Source organism: Crinia signifera, chromosome 1, assembly GCF_055691185.1.
Source record: "Crinia signifera chromosome 1, ASM5569118v1, whole genome shotgun sequence".
In the NCBI taxonomy this organism is placed as follows: domain Eukaryota; kingdom Metazoa; phylum Chordata; class Amphibia; order Anura; family Myobatrachidae; genus Crinia; species Crinia signifera.
In genome coordinates this window covers 376,499,719-376,518,437 of record NC_139217.1, presented here as the reverse complement: position 1 = coordinate 376,518,437, position 18,719 = coordinate 376,499,719, and the positions used below count along the sequence as shown (strand labels likewise).

The 18,719-nt window shown below is 44.6% G+C and overlaps 1 protein-coding gene across 2 annotated transcripts in view; it reads left to right on the top strand.

Moving 5' to 3' along the window:
* Positions 1-18,719, top strand: part of CUX2 (cut like homeobox 2) — a 374,431-nt gene that overhangs the window by 133,686 nt on the left and 222,026 nt on the right. For both annotated transcript variants that reach the window (XM_083151418.1, XM_083151419.1), the window contains exons 2-3: positions 6,130-6,240; positions 16,364-16,411. In XM_083151418.1, coding sequence (XP_083007544.1) covers positions 6,130-6,240; positions 16,364-16,411 — 159 coding nt within the window. The remainder of the gene's footprint in view (positions 1-6,129; positions 6,241-16,363; positions 16,412-18,719) is intronic.

Below are 18,719 nucleotides of genomic sequence, written 5' to 3'. Positions count from 1 at the left end.
CAGTTTAACATGTGTCAGTTACTCCGTAACTTTGTAGTGTCTCTGCAGAATATGTTCCATAATGAATGCTGATAATTCTATATTGAATCAGTAAGCAGCGTTTTCTTTTTCCTTCTCTTGCCATTTGTTTGCTATGAGAGATTGCCGACTTGTCTTTCTATGGTCTCCCCAGGGTCATCTTACATTAGTAGTCTAATGCAGCCAATTATTTCTGTAATATTGGTCCTTGTTTGAGCTACCTTACAACAGCCATCATGATGATCCTGAGAGTGATACTAAGTGTATGCACATGATTTGCTTTGATCTTCACCACTAATTGCTAATGTCCCAATTAGGTTACATTAAGCAGCAGACAGATGTGGGCAGGTCGTTGTATGTTGGCTAATGGTCGGTCATAACAATCCACTGTTCCTGCTGTTTTCCTACAAATTCTCTAACACCACTTACACTTCATCCAGAAAAGGTTTTCTACAATCTAGCATCTGTATGAACCAAATGCATAGTTATAGGAATAGAATTAATGCAGACCATATTATTTTATTTTGTTGATTCATTAACAGGGACAGGAATGATCTCAACTTTTCATCAAATATTGTACATCTGAAAACACAGAGATTCGTATTAAATTGATATATTGCGCACAATCTCTTGTCTTAAGTGACTGGAGATTCAATTCTTTTTTTTTTTGCACTGTTCATGCTCATTAAGGTCAGGTTTAGCAGCACATAATGGCTAATCCTGACCAAACTAATGGTCGCACAGCAAAAAGTGCTCTATGGGTGCTCTTCACACAGTCAGAAGGGGCTATGCCCCCTTATCCTGGGAGGACTGGTATTGTGTGAAATCTGGTTTGTATTTTATGAAGGATGTGCTGTATTGCAACTTACCAGCAAACTATATAGTATGTGTGGATGCTGAGCTGTTAGGGTGACATATACGCAGGCAGGCACTGACCACGCAGACGTGCGGCTGCTGCCAGGGGATGGAGAAGCGGATGATGAAGAATGTGGGGTTTGTGCTGAGGGTGGCGCTCTGTCGCTGTGTTTCGTACTATGGGGACAGTCGTGGAGAGGAGGAGGAGTGATGGGAAACCCGGGCAGAAAGCGAGGTTTCCACGGGGGGGGGTTGTTGTGTACATGATATTCCAGACCGTTATTGTTGTGCAGGGTAGTGAGAGGGCAGGCATGTGTGGTGGGTGAGCGGCATGATGCCAATCACAGGAATGCACTTTCCGTGCACAGGCTGGTCCCCTGGGCACAAAGCGACGCTTCCTCCAGTGGTGGGCATGTCCACTGAGAAGACCTTAAATTACCGGCCAGGCTATTGCGCAGGGAAGTGATCGGGCGGGCATGTGCGGCGAGTGAGCACCTTGACGCCGATCACAGGCAGGATGTGGGGAGGGGGATGGATGGGGTTATGCTGCAGGTGGGTGGTGAGTGGTTGGGCTGTGGGGAGTGTATAGCTAGGGTTAGTTTATGGGGGATTTATCAGAATCAGCTTTATTGGCCAGGTATACTTGCGTATACTAGGTGTTTTCGATTTGCTGTGCAGCAGCCAGGTGGGTAACAAGTAAACAGCATACAGTATAAACAATATAAACAGGTGGGGGAACATGTACAGTCATATAGAAAGTTATTCCGAGGGGACACCGTGTTAGATTATGTGCAAATGGTTATGGCGCGACTAGACAGTGAGGTGTTCATGAGTTCATGTGTCGACAGGTGAACCGCTTGAGGAAAGAAACTTTTTAGGCTTCTACTGTACCTGGTGGGAATAGCCCTGTAGCGTCTGCCTGATCGCAGCAGGTTAAACAAGCCATGGCCAGGATGTACAGATGGAGCGCCTCTCATTCAACCGACCTATGGCGATTGTATCTCCAGTCCACGATGGCGGGCCACGGCGTGCAGCGTCGCGATACATTTTAAAAGCTTGGCGATTCGCAGTGGCGTCTCCGGATCAGTGCAATACCAGTGATCATCCACCAGATGTCACTTTTTGAAATCCTCATTGCGCATGCGTGAAATTTGTGCTGCAGCGTGTGCATGAAGTGACTACAGCATTAAAAAGCTCTGTAGCGCAGGAACTACTTTGCTACTACTGTACTGTCCAGTAAGCTACAGTACTGTAGATAGACAGCTCTTATCAGGTGTGTAGGCTAGTGAATAAGCGTGCTGCTCTGCATGTTGTACATTAAAGTACAGTATGCCTGAGTTTGATTATTAAAGGGAACTTATTTTTTCCAACAAATTTACAGTAGGTCAGTTACTGTATATTTAGCACACAAAAACTCCTGCCTCCCTATTAACCTTTCCATGCATCTACATGGGCACGAACGCTAATGCGTTTCGTTGTTTTGGTCAAAAGGCACTAGGATGCATCTGAGTGGAAAGTCTGGCCGCTCTTGTCAAGTGTTGTAAAGTAGTGGATAAGCGTGCCACTCTGCAAGTTTTACAGTAGTAATGAGCTGCATTAGGTGGACAATTGGAGGGGACCTTATCTATGGATGCTTGCTGCTTCCCTTCCTGCTTAGTCTCTTCTGTAAGCCAAGAGTCTCCTCTTTCATATGATACCAGTCTCAAGTCTCTAGGACACATAGAACCAGAGATATCAGGGTGCAAAGTAGACACATTTTTCCCAATTGACTAGAATGGACCCGTTCATTCAGACATGAGTCGCTACAGACGGTCCCTTCGTGGATTAGCGCTGCTGGAGATATTGTAAAGTAATGTACTGTATTCAGGTCAAGTCAACCCCCTCCACCCCTGGGGGAAGGGGAGGAGGCAGTTGACTTCAGCTGCATACACATTATGCACAGTACCAACAGTTCAAAATATTCAGCATCGGCTACGTGAACATGAAGGTAAATATTTGTATAGGATCATTACACTACACAGCCCATTTGCTTGCAGTGATGTTCACGAGTGTCTCATTCTGCATGAGCGTCCCATTACGCATGAGCATCTCATACTGTAAGCACGCTCCGTACGACGAATGGCGGGATTCCATTGGCACATTACAGTATATCACTCCGACGCTAGCTTGATGGAGCATTAGCCACCCAGTGGTGGCGGATTGTATTGCATGGCGTGCACCCATGCCCCTTGGCAGACGGCAGCGCAAGAAGAAAATCGGAATGCCAGAACCTCTGCCATGGCGAGCTGGCGGCAATATTGAGAGGCGCTCCATCTGTAGTTGGTCCTTGACTATCTTTGTTGCCTACTTTTTTGCTCTGGATAGGTAGGGTTAGGCTACAGGTGGTGTATAATTAAGGTTGGGCTATTGGGGGGGGGGGGGTATAAATGTAAGGTTAGGCTAATGGGTATGGTGTATAGTTAAGATTGGGCCATGTGGGGGGTGCATACTTAGGCTATGGTGGTGTATAGTTAGAGTTAGGCTGTGTGGGGGGGTGTATAGATAGGCTGTGCAAGGGGTGGGTGTATAGTTAGTTAGTCTGTGGGGGAGCGGAGTGTATCGCTAGAGTTAGGCTGTGTGGGAGGGTGGTGTATAGTGAGAGTTAGGCTTTGGTGGAGGGGGTGTATAGTTAGAGGTAAGCTGGGGGGTGCTATTGTCAGACTTGAGGTGGTGTGTAGGAGCTACTAACCTTGTTTGAAAGGAGACACTCCGGTCCGATGCACCTCATTGCAGCTCTTCATTCATCCTATGGGAAGTTCTCTTCATTCATCCTATGGGGAGCTCCGGTGTCCATGTTCCCTGCAGCCTTCTTCCTACTCATCTCCTCCCCTCTGCACTGCAGTCTCCTGAGCTCCCCAACCTTCTGCTCTGGCATGGCGCTTGTCTTCTCTTCTGCTCCCTCCAGCAGACTTGACATACTGGTACTGATACTCTACCTCAAGCCAGCATGCATATATATTATATAATCTTATTATTAATAATAATATAGTGGTCTAAACTTATACAATAATGGATCTTATTAGATGTTATCTCTAATAAAAGTACCATAACGCCAATAATATGTTCTTACAAATAGTTTGACACCCTTTTACAGTTTATTTTTTCAAAATATTTAATTAAACATAATGCATCAGTTACATCAATCTATATAGCATACAATAAATAAAATAACAAGAAGGCACAAACAATTCATATAATAGCAATCACCTACATACTGTATGTAAAGGCAGTAATGAAAGTCGGTGTATATATTTATTAAGCAACAGTCTAGTCCCCATAGATAAAGGTGAGCTGCTGCGGGCGCATATTGCTGCTAGTGTGCATAGACTATTGACTGTTGCTTTTCCTTACGACAATTTTTGCAGGTCATACATTCCTTTAAACTTGTCCTTGCCCACACAGGTTTTAATATTTTCCCACTTTGCTAGTGTAATCGCAGTTGTCACAGTGGTTGCATTTTTAACCCAAAAAAGATTCTGGACAATGTAGTCCACATCCATCCTCCTGATGGGGCTTGGGCCAAGCTGAACAGGACCATGGTAGCTGTTGCTACTTCAATCTTGTTGAGCAGACAAGAGCAGCACCTATTCTGGAGGCATTGATGCAGAAGACAAAAGATGTGCTGATTTAGACAAAAGTTAAACCTGAGGGGCCCTAGTTCAGTCATTAATCTTTTGTGTGTTTTTATTTATTTTGTTAACTATAAGTATGGAATGTATGTAGTACAGAAAGCAAGGGAATCTGAAAGATCTATGCCCCACAACAAAACCTCAAGTGCTGATAAATAGGGATTTTGGTCACTTTCTAGATTGAAATATCCTTCTAGATTTTATAATTCTTCACAAAAATGAATGAATATTCATTCCTTCTTGTCTGTTGTTTTTTTTTACTTAACATAATGTTACAATGGAGGACATTTATCAAAGCTTGGAGAGAGAAAACAATCCATTCCTGACCTTTTTAAAACGCTGCTTTTAAATTGAAAGAAACTGGTTGGCTAATGGTTTTTCTCTCTACACTCACCCTATGCTTTAATGTCTGCCCCCCACCCTCCGCCAGAGGCGCAACTCCGACCTGCCTCTGGGCTCCATGACCAGATGGATCACCTGTAGGGATCCAAGTGTGACCGCTGCTCTTCCACTAGAGCTGTATGGCGCACCGGATGCTCTGTCCCAGGAGCCCTGCTGCAATAGGGAAAATAAGGCACCCACCTAGTAATGCTCAGCCTGTGCTGCGGAAAGGGATTGCTGCTGGACTGTGAGATGTGACCCATTGTTGAATGCTGATTCTGCTTGCTGCCAGCGGTAAAATCACAGCATAGCTTGATCCCTGCCAAATTACTACAGACACTGTTTTTTTTTTTTTTTTTTTAAGGGGGCACCAAACTCCAACTCCAAGCACTTTGAGTCCTATTGGGAGAAAAGTGCTATATAAATATCATTATTATTATTATTATAACTTGCCTCCATGTGACTGGGATAAAATGACGCCCCTGTTCCCCTCTATATAAAACAGGAGTACTCCATATATAGAATAAAGTAACGGATTCCATTTTGGAATTACTGTCAAATTTGTGTTAGTCTAAACATTGAGTTGTTTGTGTGACGTCCTTTAGTAACGTGCCTACTTTAGTCTGGTACAGGGCGGCGAATGGGTTTGCTGAGCGCGCGCCTCCTATCTCGCTGTCTGACTTGCACTTAGTGTGAACTGCTTATGACTGAATCTGTAACGCTCAGAGGTCAGTTTGCTGTATTTGGGCACATTAATTTTACCATATTGTGCTGAAATTAAAAAGCCATATATATGTTTAAAAGTCTTATTTATGAACACTTAAGCATAAGTAAGTCCTAGCCTGGCTCCATTCCATCCTGCTGATATATGTCAGCTGGCAGCAATGCTTTCTTTACATTAAATCTATGAGAAAACGTTATTGCATCCCGCAATGCTACAGAAAAGTTTACTAGTGAACTGAGGCCCTTGAATCCCTTTGAAAGAAACTTCACTGAGGAATATTGATTATAGCAGCTTCTCATTATCTAAAAGCTGTCCTGATTTTGCATTGAATACATACTTTTTCCCCACCCTTAAATAATTCATACTAGTAGTCAATATTGTGGCTGTCTCACAGAATTGAAAGTTTGCAAACTTGGACATGATATGGGTTGTGTATGATATTAAAAAAAAATCCAATCCCCCCCCTTCCCTTTCTTGTTGCAGAAAGAGCTGAACTCTCTTGCATCGGAGCTGGCTGCTCGGCAGGAAGAGAGCGAGCACTCCCACAAGCGTCTTATTGAACTCAGCCGGGAGTTCAAGAAGAATGTCCCTGAGGTATAGTAATTTTACAATACAATTACTGCTTAACCTACTGCTTGCTGATAAAATATGTTTTGAGGTAAAAAAAAATAATATAGATACAAATAGAGCCTTTTATCTTGTAGCAGGATATATATATATATATATATCTATCTATCTATCTATCTATCTATATATATATATATATATATATATATATATATATATATATATATATATATATATAACCATCCAATGAAAGAGGCACACAGACGTTTTTCAGCAGTATCAGATTCTATTGGGCATATTCATTTCATCTAGCGTTTCGGGGAGATACACCCCGTCCTCAGGATGCTAGCCACAGAGTACAGAAAAAACTACTTCGGATACTTAGAGTGCACCAGACTGGATGTACTTGTGGATGTGGAGTGCCGGCAAAAAAAACTTGTGTGTGTATGTGTATATGTATGTATGTGTATATATATTTATATATGTATGTATATATATATATATATATATTTATATATATACATATATATATATATATATATATATATATAATCTGATATATTTTATTGATTGTAGGCACAATTAAAAAAGAGCTGGGGGGCACAATCTGCTCATTCATTGGCTGTCGCCTTAAACATTTTAGTAATTATGGGTGACATTTAATAGGATGCAATTTTTAGTAACATTTTGAAATCGCACCGTATTGCACTTTTTAAAATTACATTTTTTCCTTCAAAACCGATTATTTTAATGGGATGCGAAAACGCGCCCAAAAAGTACGATAAAATGCGAAGAGATGCGATGTGGTGCGATGCAATGCGATTTTATGACACATAAATGTGCAATTTTCCCCGCCGGTCATGTGCGAGTTTAGGACCAACCGGAATGCGAATTACAATACTGCCTGACAAATAACCCCCTAACCTATTGGCCCACCTAATTATGCATCACACCCCCTATATAAAGGCGCACAGGCACCATTTTGACCTTTGAAAGGTAGTAAGGCGCATGGAGAGGAGTGGCAGTAAGTGCAGGTGGCAGAGAGAGCAGTGGGCCAGTCACAGGCAGCAGCAGCGCAAGAGGAGCCAGGGGGAGAGGCAGCAGAGGCATGCTGAGAGGCAGCACATTGAGAGGGAGAGGCAGCAGTGTGGCAGGCAGCATGGCCACAGACAGGCCTAGCCCAGCCTGGACTTCGGAGGAGCAGGCACAGCAAGAGGAGGTGGAGGAACCTCTTACATCCCCATCCACTCACACAGGACCTGTTCAGCATACAGTCCAAGGAGGAGCAGCAGGAGGCCCACATGTCTGATGCTGACTGGCCTGAGGTGGATAAAGATGGAGGTGAGGAGGACGAGGGTGAGACTGCCCTGGAGAAGAAGGGGGACATGGCCGCCTCAGAGGTGGTGAAGGAGGAGGCAGAAAGTGGACACACCCAAAGTGGCCGTAAGGTGTGGTTCTCCTATGAGGAAAATGGCGCACTAGTCTGCGCTATGGTCCCGTATAAGACTACTGCTGGGCAAACATAACAGGACCACTGCACAGCGGAAGAGGGCCATGTGCAGTGGTGTAGCTAGGTGCCACTGTGCCCGGAGTTAGGGCATATTTCGCGCCCCCTCCTGTCCCTGATGCCTGCCCTGTGTCCCCCGTGCCTGCTGCTTACCCTGTTCCCCTTGTGCCTGCTCAATACCCCATGTCCCCTGTGTCTGCTCCTTACCATGTGCCCCCTGTGTCTGATGCCTACTCCTTACACCCTGTGCTTGCTCCTTTCCCCATTGCCCCCCCCCCATGCATGCTCCTTTCTCTGTGCCCCCCCTGCTGCTCCTTTCTCTGTGCCCCCCTTCTGCTCATATCTCTGTGCCCCCCCCCTCTTCTGCTACTTTCTTTGTGCCCCCCCTGCTGCTCCTTTCTCTGTGCCCCCCCCCCCCCCCCTGCTGCTTACCCTGCGCTCTGGGGATACTGCCAGCGGGCCATGAGGAGTGTCGGCGGCAGCAGCAGAGGAGCCGGCAATCCAGCAGAAGCAGCGTGGGAGTCGGGAGGAGACCCAGGCCAGCTGAAACCAACAATGCCGCCTTCAATCAATGGAGGTGAGGGGATCAGCAGCAACAGTAGTGCTGCGCCTCCTCTCCCTGCCGCCAACTCTGACCCGGGCCTGGGTAACATGTTTATGGCCCTAAATGTCGGATTTAATAAACCTTTTGTTCACTTGAAAAATCCTGTGGAGTGCCGCTGCTTGCTAAGTACCGAATACTACATCATAGTTCCAAAGGGCACCCAGGTTATCGTCGTCTTCCGGGACGAGTGCCGGTCTGACAGATACAGACATTGGCCCTTATTCTGATCGGTGCGGTAATATCCGCGTGCGATCGTGCCGCCGATGTTTTGTGTCTGCGTATGTGCAGAGGCGTCTCTGCGCATGTGCGAGCGGGGTGTACGGCCAAATCCCGCATGAAATGTGAACACTCCGAACAGGGGGTGGAGAGGGGCGTGAAGGGCTATTTGGGCTCATTACCATATGCATACGCCCCGCGTTTCATGGGCGTTCCCATGCAAACGCTGGGCATACGTATGGTAATGCGGCCGTGACGCACGTGTAGGGGGCGGACATATGACATCGCCGGATGTCAGCTGCCCGCCCAGATCCCTGCTTTTGCACGGAAAAATGTCCGTGTGGTCTGAGGTTGCGGGAGCTGGTGGAGCACTCGGTCCTGCATTCGATGGTCTGTGACCATCGAATGATGGGGGAGGTTCCCTGAGATGGAGGAGGCGTATTCCGTGAAAAATACACGTGCGGTCCGTTCGGCCAGCTTCTTACCGCGTACGGACGGAGTTGGCGATCCGTATGGAAGGCGGGGTTTCGCACGCACGGTCCTGGCCGCATAATCGGATCCGGCCGCACCGATCAGAATAAGGACCATTGTTCCAGGCTTCCAGATGCTCATCATGCAATCACCTACAGTATAACCCTTAGATTATCATATGGAGACAGAGGGAGTAGGCCACAGCTGCTGGGGGGTAGAGAGACTATAAATTGGGAAAAAAAAAAAAATCTCTTACTGTGAGTACCTGCTGCAGGTTACAGCTGCGTGCTCCTTATCACTGGCAGCCCTCCTCTTTCCAAGGCAGCAGCATTGCTAAGCTGCATCAGACCATCAGCTCTACGGTGTGTTTGGGGAAAGAGCTAATCTCTGCAGGCTGAATTATTATAGTGGACAGGGGAAAGGAAGGGGAGGAGTGCGAAGGAACTCTGGGGATGCGGCTGCATGCACCTAGCAGCCAGGTCAACACATTGTGGGCAGCACTCTAACCCCTGCCCCCCGTGGCCCGCTAAGCCCTGCACCCTCTCAGAGCCCTGAACACGGCACCATGATCAGCCCTGTGCTGTGCTGCATTCAGCCCAAGTCTAACCCTGACTGATGCAGCACAGCCTTCAGGTATGCTGCTACTGCAGCTGTTAGAATAAATCACTGGGGCAGAGAGAGAAAGAAGCCGGCCACTGCTGTATTGCTGTAACAGGGAGGGGAGAGAAAGCACCCTCTAGAATTTCCGGCGCCTGGAGCGCAAGCTCCACTAGAACCACACTCCCTATGCCCCTGAGCGGGCAGGGATGGCAGTGCAGGGCTGGCAGGCAAGCTGGCGGTGCAGGCACGGCTCCGGCACCCTCTAAACTTCCGGAGGTTGTGCTCCACCATCTCCACCCTCGCTACGCCACGGGCCATGTGAGACTCTATTACAGGGGCCGTGAACGCAGTAAGCAGCCACAAAAGGACAGTGAGAAATGTCAAAAAGAGATTTAACGACATAAAAAGGCAACTGAAAAACAAAATGGCCACCGAGGTCAAAGAGGCCAGCCTCACTGGAGGAGGAAGCCCCAAACCCGTGTCTTACACCTCCTTCGATAAAAAACTGAAGCGTATCATCCCACCAGAGGTCCTTCCTGGGCTCCATGTGGCGGACACAGATAGGCCACCAACTCCACCCCAAGCTGGTAAGTGTTCACACATTTTCATGTACATCATACATTGCAATGTTTTGTAACTGTAATGCTCTCTTGTAATGTTACCATAACAATAGTGCTGCTGTGGAACTACATTTTCCAGCAAGTGGAACTTAGGTTAATGTCTTTGTCATAGATGGAAATTGTTGCTGATGCTGGGCCATGTAGTTCCACAACTGCTGGTTTGGTACAAATGTATATCATATTATGTTACAAGTTTAAGGGGGGTATTCAATCTTTGTCGTGCTCCCACAGCCATCTCCCGTAGTCGAGCTCCCGGCCGTAGCTCGTCTATTTCCGTCCTCAACTTGCAGGCACGCCCCTTTCTCGCCGCTTAGCGGCCGGGACATTGAATCCTGACCGCCGAGCTCAAGTCGAGCAAAGCGAGAACGGGACAGGGGCACGACAGCCGTTCCCCTGACATTGAATACCCCCTAAATGTTTAAATGGCTCTGGTCCCAAACATAGTTGTCATGTGATAGCTAAAACACCTCCATACAGACAGCATTATTGCAGCCATTTTGGAGACAAAAACATTTTTGTAGAATTATTTTAACTATATATAAAATATTGCAAAATAATATAAGTAATTGGTCCCCATGACCCATGTGTGTCACAGGGGGGGGGGGGGGGAGAAAAAAATATCATGCATGCTGGTAATAAATGCTGTCCATGCAAGGTCTCTAACGCCTGTCCACCATTTTGTTTGCAGATCAGCCATCCCGAAGTGCTAACGCACCACAACGATCTAGATGCTTTGGTCCTAATGCAGAGCCTACAGGTAAGAAAGATGAATGTGTCACCATTACACACACAGTACACACACCCATGTTACATGCACAATAGCCTACATTACATTCTTCTCCTGCCACTACATACTAAAGGAAATGAATGTAATGTGAAACAGCCATCACTCTTATTACCACTCTAAGCATTAAATAAAGTCCAGGTGTACATGTGTAACGGACAGTACCCATTGTTATGTGGCATAACCCACAAGACACCTTAGAAACATAAGGACACATACTGCACTATTATGGTGGAATCCTTACCCATTTGTTTGTTTACACAGGATCATCACAACTACTGCAGCAACCCACAGACTCCTTGGAAATGACGCAGTGTAGTCACTTGCTTCTGAGGAAGCCGGACTCCAAATTATCCGGGGAAATGCTAATGAGCTCATTTACTCCATTTGGACCCATCCATCTATCGCAAGTGACCTGTCCTATCTCGCACCGACGTTTGCACTCCAAATTACTAGACATATTGCTACTGGGACTTTGCATGTTCCTAATCCAACATCCAGCATGAAAGGGAGGTTTTACACGCCAAATCGGGAGGCTTGAGCCCTTGAAATCATAGGGCACCCAAGGACACTTACAGTCACTACCCGCTGGACTAACTGATTATACAATTTTTTATATTTCCAAAAGTTGGAGGTTCCAATTTGCTCACATATTCAGCTCTGAGTACTCTTTCATATTGCTCTTTTTAACCATGTTTTTATGATACTTTGTACATTTATTATGTTAGAATTTAGTAATTATTAAATATTATCAATTAAGAACCGTCTTGTCTTAATCATTAGACCAGCTGGCACATCTTCTATATCATCCTCAACATAAGATGGTTGGGAGAGGGCAATGTTGTGTAACATGCAGCAAACCTGGACGATCATCACTACTTTTGCTGGGTGGTAAAGTAGTATTCCTGATGATCTGTCCAAACACCTGAAACGACTTTTCAGCACCCAGAAGGTGCGTTCCACAAGATTGCGGGTGGCAACGTGTGCATCGTTATAGCGGTGCAGTGCAGGGCCTTCCGGGAACGTAGAGGTGTCATGAGCCACGGAAGACACCCATATCCTGAGTCACCTTTACAGAAGAGATGAGGTCAGTGCAGTATATGGTAACATATGTGCATTGGTCTTACATGAGCAAGGGGGACAACAACAATATGCAAAGAATTCTGGTAAAGGAGAGGGACTGATTCCACCAATATATTGCACATATCAGAAGAGAATACACACTACAGTTCCACTTTAAATTTCAAACAACAGGCACTATAGTACAGGATACACTTACTGTTGCTAATTACTGGTTTACAAAACAAGCAGAGCCATATTTTAGGCAGACTGACTTCACCTTTAAAAGGTAATGAAGATTTGATAGAGTTGTGGGTACAGTTTACACACTATTGGGACACCACAGTAGAATGTAATAATTGGTTAGTATGTAAAGTAACACATTGTAGCACTATACATAATGGGCAAACATTTCTATATATTAAAATATACTTACCAAGCAGCCAGCCCTCCGGCATTTGGTGGTCCTGGAATCGGTCCCAGAGGGCTGAGTGACGCAGAATATAGGCATCATGGCAGTTCCCTGGGTAGCCTGCAACCACACTGAGTATTTTTAGGTTGGCATCACATACCACCTGCACGTTCAGAGAGTGACGGCCATGCCTATTGATATAGACGTGTCCCCTCACGTGTGGTACCTGAAGCCCAATGTGGGTGCAATCTATGGCTCCCAGTACGTTTGGGAATGCTGAGAGCCGATAGAAAGCCACCTTAAGATCCTGCCACACGGACTCACAACGTGGGAATCTGATATATGTGCACCACTACTTCTTGAAAGCAAGTAACACTTGAGTGAGATGCTTAGAGAAAGTTGCTTATGAGACCTCCAACGACCATGAGGTCACAGACTGAGTGGAGACTGTGGCCAAGAAGTAGAGGGCACACATTAATTTCTGCAGCCCAGACACTGCATAGTTGGCACCCTCGTGAGGGTCCAAATCATCTCTCACCTGCTCAAATAAGTTCAAGAGGTTGTTGCGGTTCAGCCGAAACATCCCCACAACTGGTTGATAGAGCCTAGCCTGATACCTGCGTGAAGCACGTAGTACTCGGGGTAACTGGATCTGGCTCACAGCTTCCTCCCTCCTCCTGCGCAGCTCCTCCAAATGGTAAAAATCTCAAACAGCCAACTCCAAACCACTCTGCAAAATCTCCATCTCTAAAACCCTCACAGGTGTCCTTAATGATGTTGGGGTACAGTAGGAGCAAGTTTCATCTTTGCTCCTTTGTCCATGGCTAGCCATGGCTATTCTATTGTTCTCAGCTGCAATACAATACGTATTGCAGCTGAGAACAATAGAATAGCCATGGCCAAAGGAACAAAGATGAAACTTGCTCCTACTGTATATGTAGGGTAGTTTATGCGTAAAAATGAGGACACCCACTTTAGCCCAGGGACCTCAGGAAGCATAGCACGCAGATGGTGCCGGGCAGGTCTGACCAGAATAATAGATCTGATAGCAGGAGGTAATGTAAAATCCTTCAACGATTTAAAAGAAGACAAGGCAATACTACAGTCAGACACATGGTTCTACTTTCAAGCAAGACATTTTATTCATTCACAGAGAACCATCCCCTCTCTTGCGAAGGGTCTCTCCCCATTCGAGGCATTGTGCTCACAGCCCTCAGAACCAATCCACACAGTGTCGGCCATCTACAAAATCATAGTTCAGGCACACTCTACAGATATCCCCGCCTTCCGTACGGCCTGGGACGCTAATCTATCCCAGAGGGGCATACACATAAAGTGGGAGAAACATTGCGAAAATTCTACTAGCCTAGAGGTTGTGGAAACACAATATAAGCTTTTAACCAGATGGTATAGATGTCCTCCCCAGATTCACAGATTTTTCCCCTCGGTGTCCCCCATGTGCTGGAGATGCCACTCACAGAGAGGGACCCTGATCCACATATGGTGGGATTGCCCAAAGATAGAGAAATTCTGGGAGAGTGTGATACGGATCTCGTCGGAGATTCTGGGATTCCAAACACCAGAGAAGCCCGACTTTTGGCTGTTATCTCATTCCACCATACCCTTTGCTAAATATAGGCGTTCACTCCTGAAACATCTCAATAATGCAGCAAGAGCAGTGGTGCCAGTGCATTGGAGGTCTACATCCCCCCCGACCATATGGGAATGGTTCCAGAGAGTGGACTTTTATAGAGCCATGGAGGATATATTCCACTCAGTTCTGGATAAGCAATCCGACTACGTAGCCACATGGCTACCATGGCTCGAGTTCCAATCCTCATCCACATATAAAAATCATATACCAAACACCCACTAGTAGCCAAGATCAGTGGCTCCAGGCACACCTGGACATAGAGCGAGAAAAATTCTAAGCCAGTGGAATCTCTCGGCCCATACAAAGTGTTTTCATATCCTCATCTCTCCGTAGGTTCCTACCCCTTCCGCTCCCCCTCCCCCCTGACACTCTTTCCCATCAGTCATATACCCCCCCCCCCCTCCCTAACTGTATCCCCTACCTAGTTACGCATTTGGTTACAATACATAATTAGATTGCTTAGCCTGTCAAGTTGTTACAGAACCATTTTATTTCAACATGTAACCGTGAAATCACAAGACAAGTTTTAAATGTATTGCCAATGTTCACTGTATTGGACTATCACAATAGTCTCAGATAAGTTTACTAAATGTTGTAATGCCTTTTTTCCTATATTTGAAAAATATAAATAAAGAATATATATATATATGTGTATATATATATATATATATATATATATAAAAGAGGACACCTGTGTGAAAATTAACCATTTCTGCCCTTGACCAAAGTTGCTTAAGGGTCCATTCGCCCATCAGGACCTGGTCTGAAAAATTTGCGATTTTTAGACACTTTAAAAATGCGAATTTCGTTTGCTCATTCCATTAAATAAGCTATTTGTATACTTTTGTATGGGGAAAACATCTGGATGCGATAAAAATGTGCTAATTACGGGACTTAGCGCACCCTGTTAAGTATGCGATCTCGGCAAAAAATGCGATATCGCCATTTTGTTGCCTAAAATTCTCAAAAAAACACCAATCGCATCCTATTAAATGTCACCCTATCTGTCCAGTAATGATTTTTTGCTTTTTATTCAGGAATAATTAGAACAAGAAAATTATTGTTTTGTGTGTCTTGAATTGTAGAATTGTTACATTTCTGAACAGAGAGAAGCTTTCCCCAACAGTATGGAAGTATTATTATACCTCAGGGTGACACTGTCCTACGTGAACACTTAGATTTGGGGATAGTTAACAGGTGCATGAAATAAAATTGGAGAATCGTTATAATGGAGATTATACAGTACATAATAAGGTTCAGTATGTGAGATAAAAGTCTGCCAAACAAGTAATTCTCCAAAGCATTTTAGCAAAAGAATACTTCGACCACACCCTCAAGACATACAGATGTGTCTTCCTACAACCAGCCTCAATGCGGCATGAGTATGCGCATGTGCGACAATGTTATGCGACAAAACTGCTTCATGAGACTGCACTTAATAATTTGATTTGCAACACTTTTATATCTTTCTGTGACTGAGGTTAGCTGATAAAAGTAGACTTAATTACCCCTATAAAATTCAATTGCTGGCATTTTCACCAATTAATGCATATTTTCCGCCAAAAGTGGTTGAAAACACGTACCGGCAGCAAATTCATCGATCCATGTGGTTTTCGCCCGTTCCGGATTTTTCTAAAGATCATTACAAGCATTGAATAGGGAAAATCCATTTTGCAGATTTTTTTTCACCTGGTTAAAAAAAAAAAAAAAATCTGTTAATAATTAAATATTCCCGAGTCTGCGCGGAACTTGTGAAAAAGAAAAAAAAGCCACGGCTGCTGCACTGTAGCACTTACTATACAGATTCAGACTTCTTTGCACACAGATATCCAAATATCACATGCTAAATTAATCAGTACAGTCTGGTGAAACTATTTTTTTGTTGTATCGCTTTATGCGTAAGATGCAAATTTTAATGTGAAAAAGACGGCACCTGGTGCACAGCGAAGAATGATTAGCTCATCTGCTGCAATAGTGTATGAGGACACATCTGTAAGATTTTAGGGAATCATTGCCAGAGAATAAGACAGATTTGAGCGGTTTGGATTAATTGTTATGGATGAAAAATTAATCAGAGATGTGGTGTATATGACTGATACCCCACTGTCATACTGGCTGCACAGTTAGTAAATTTTATACATCACCATTTTACCTTCGATAATTGCATAGGGTTCACTGGCTTTATATTCTGGCTTTATATCATAAAAATATTTCTACTTTTAGGAAATACGGGAGGTTGTGGCTCCAGTCCTGAAGAGCTTTCAGTCTGAGGTAAGAATGTAATAACACATTTTACTGGTTTTCATTCTTACATTTATAAACTATTACAGACACAAGAGGTAAGCTATTTAGGGGCCTCTTTATCATTGAAATTTGTTTATTTCCAGCTAAACACATATTTTTGCAGGTTTGCTGCAAATATTAAGTACATATCCCCAAAATGTAAGTACCGATAGAGCCATCTGCATCTATCCCTTTAATAGGATTAAGTGAGCCAGAGCTGTCGGACTTAATCCCCTGATAATTCCCTAATAAACCTTGGTGAGCCATGGTTCACCAGAGAAGGCTAGTTGAAGAAGGCTTCATCTGTAGAAGGGACCACAGCAAATATTTTCAATACCTGCTCCAAATCCTCCAGTCTCACAAGCAGCTGCATCCCCCAAAACCTGGTATTGGTAAGGCTGCTGCGGCAGCTGCTTAGCCTCCTGCCCCTGTTCACCCATCCTGTACATAGCAGACAATAGGCTCTGTGAACAGTGATTGTCAACAATGGGAGACAGGCCCAGCTCAGCGGCAGCGCAACATCATGACGTGCGCCTTTGCCGCAGCTGGGCATCAACTGGCCTGGCTGAAGCTCCACTTAATGTCAGCAGTACGCTGGTGCCTGTGACACACCCCGCTAGCGCTGGCTCCCCCAAGCCAAGGGGTCTGCTGCACCATTGTTACGCCATTGGGCCATTGTGCTGTTGATAAATATAGTTAGATGATAAGTCAGCCTGGGTATTCCGTATATTCCCACAGCACTGATGGGTCCAATGTCTACTGGAAGTGATGCAGCTGCTTATCTGTCCACCATTGAAATAATACTATTGTTAGCAACTGGAATCAGACCTGCCACCAATCATTTTTAGAAGCAGGGTCGACCGATGCTTGACATAGATTAAGGATGCTATTTCTGTTCTCAGTTGACCTGCACGCAATCACCATGTTACTGCCATAAATATCTCTAAATTATATTTAGCGTTCCCAACCTCTTGCTAGGATATAAAGACTCTTACCAACAAATAACTGTTGCCATGACGAGCAGTGCCGTGGTGGAATATTTTGCATAATTATCGGTTAGGCACAGCCACCGTCAATGATAGAACCATATTCATGAGTGAGCCACATTTTTCATTGCATAATTAAAAAGGTTGTTGCTGAATTTAATTGCGCACAAGAAATGTTGAAAATAGATTATTTAAACAACTTGAATTCACAATCAGTACTTGTAAGCTCAGACTCTCCAATTCCCAGTCACCCAGATACACACTTTGCAATCATTTTTCAAAGCAACCAATTTTTAGTTCAAGGTCTAATTATCATTCCAAAATCAGTCTGATCCTATTATTGTATCTGACCTGCTGCTGAATATTTGTTGAAAATTATAAGCCAATGTTAAATAACATTTTCTGTATGTATGTAGGTTTGCCTTTCCGATCATCTGCCTAGCATTTCTGCACATACTGTAGTTCATTTAAAAAGTCATCTTTCTGGATAAGCTTTAGGCTAGATAATAATTAATGGTACTTGTTTAGTTTCACGGCGGCAGCATGGCCGCATGATACTTCCTGGTTGCGCTCACCACACTTTTTAAAAGAAACTCCATGCCAACGTGGATAGTTCATACTTCCACTTTCCACGTTGGCATGAAGTTGATTCTAGATGGTGTGGCGAGCGTAGCGAGCCACCGAGCCCGCAGCATGGGCGAGCGCAGCGAGCCCCGCAAAGGGACACAGACCCGGAAGTAGCGTGTGGCCATGCTGCCACCGTGAAACTAAACAAGTACCTAATAAATCACTTGTGTGTAAATATAAAATTGGATGTTCTCAAGTTAATTTCATAGTTTAGAAAATCAAAACCTGATGTTGGGCACACACTGCAAATGATACAATATCGCTCATTATTTCCCTTGAGCTCCAGACAAACAATATTGTGCATACACACTAAACAATATTGACTGTGGCCAAATACAGGTGTATAGCTGGCGTTGGCATTATCCTCAGATTGAGCAGCATGTACAAACGACATGACATCGCTAATGCTGGAGCGTGCAAAATCTACGATTAATGCGCAAGACTGGACAATATACAGTACATAAAAATGTAATCATGGCTAGTCATCATTGTGCATATTGTAGTATGTACTGTATGCAATATTAGTCAGATCATGAGTGAAATTGAGTTTCAGCATTCTCAAATTTCCTTACATTGTTTAAATCAGGCATGTCCAAACTATGGCCTTCCAGTTGTTGTGAAACTACACATCCCAGAATGCCTTGCCATAGTTTCAGCATTCACTAAAAGCAAAACTGTGGCAA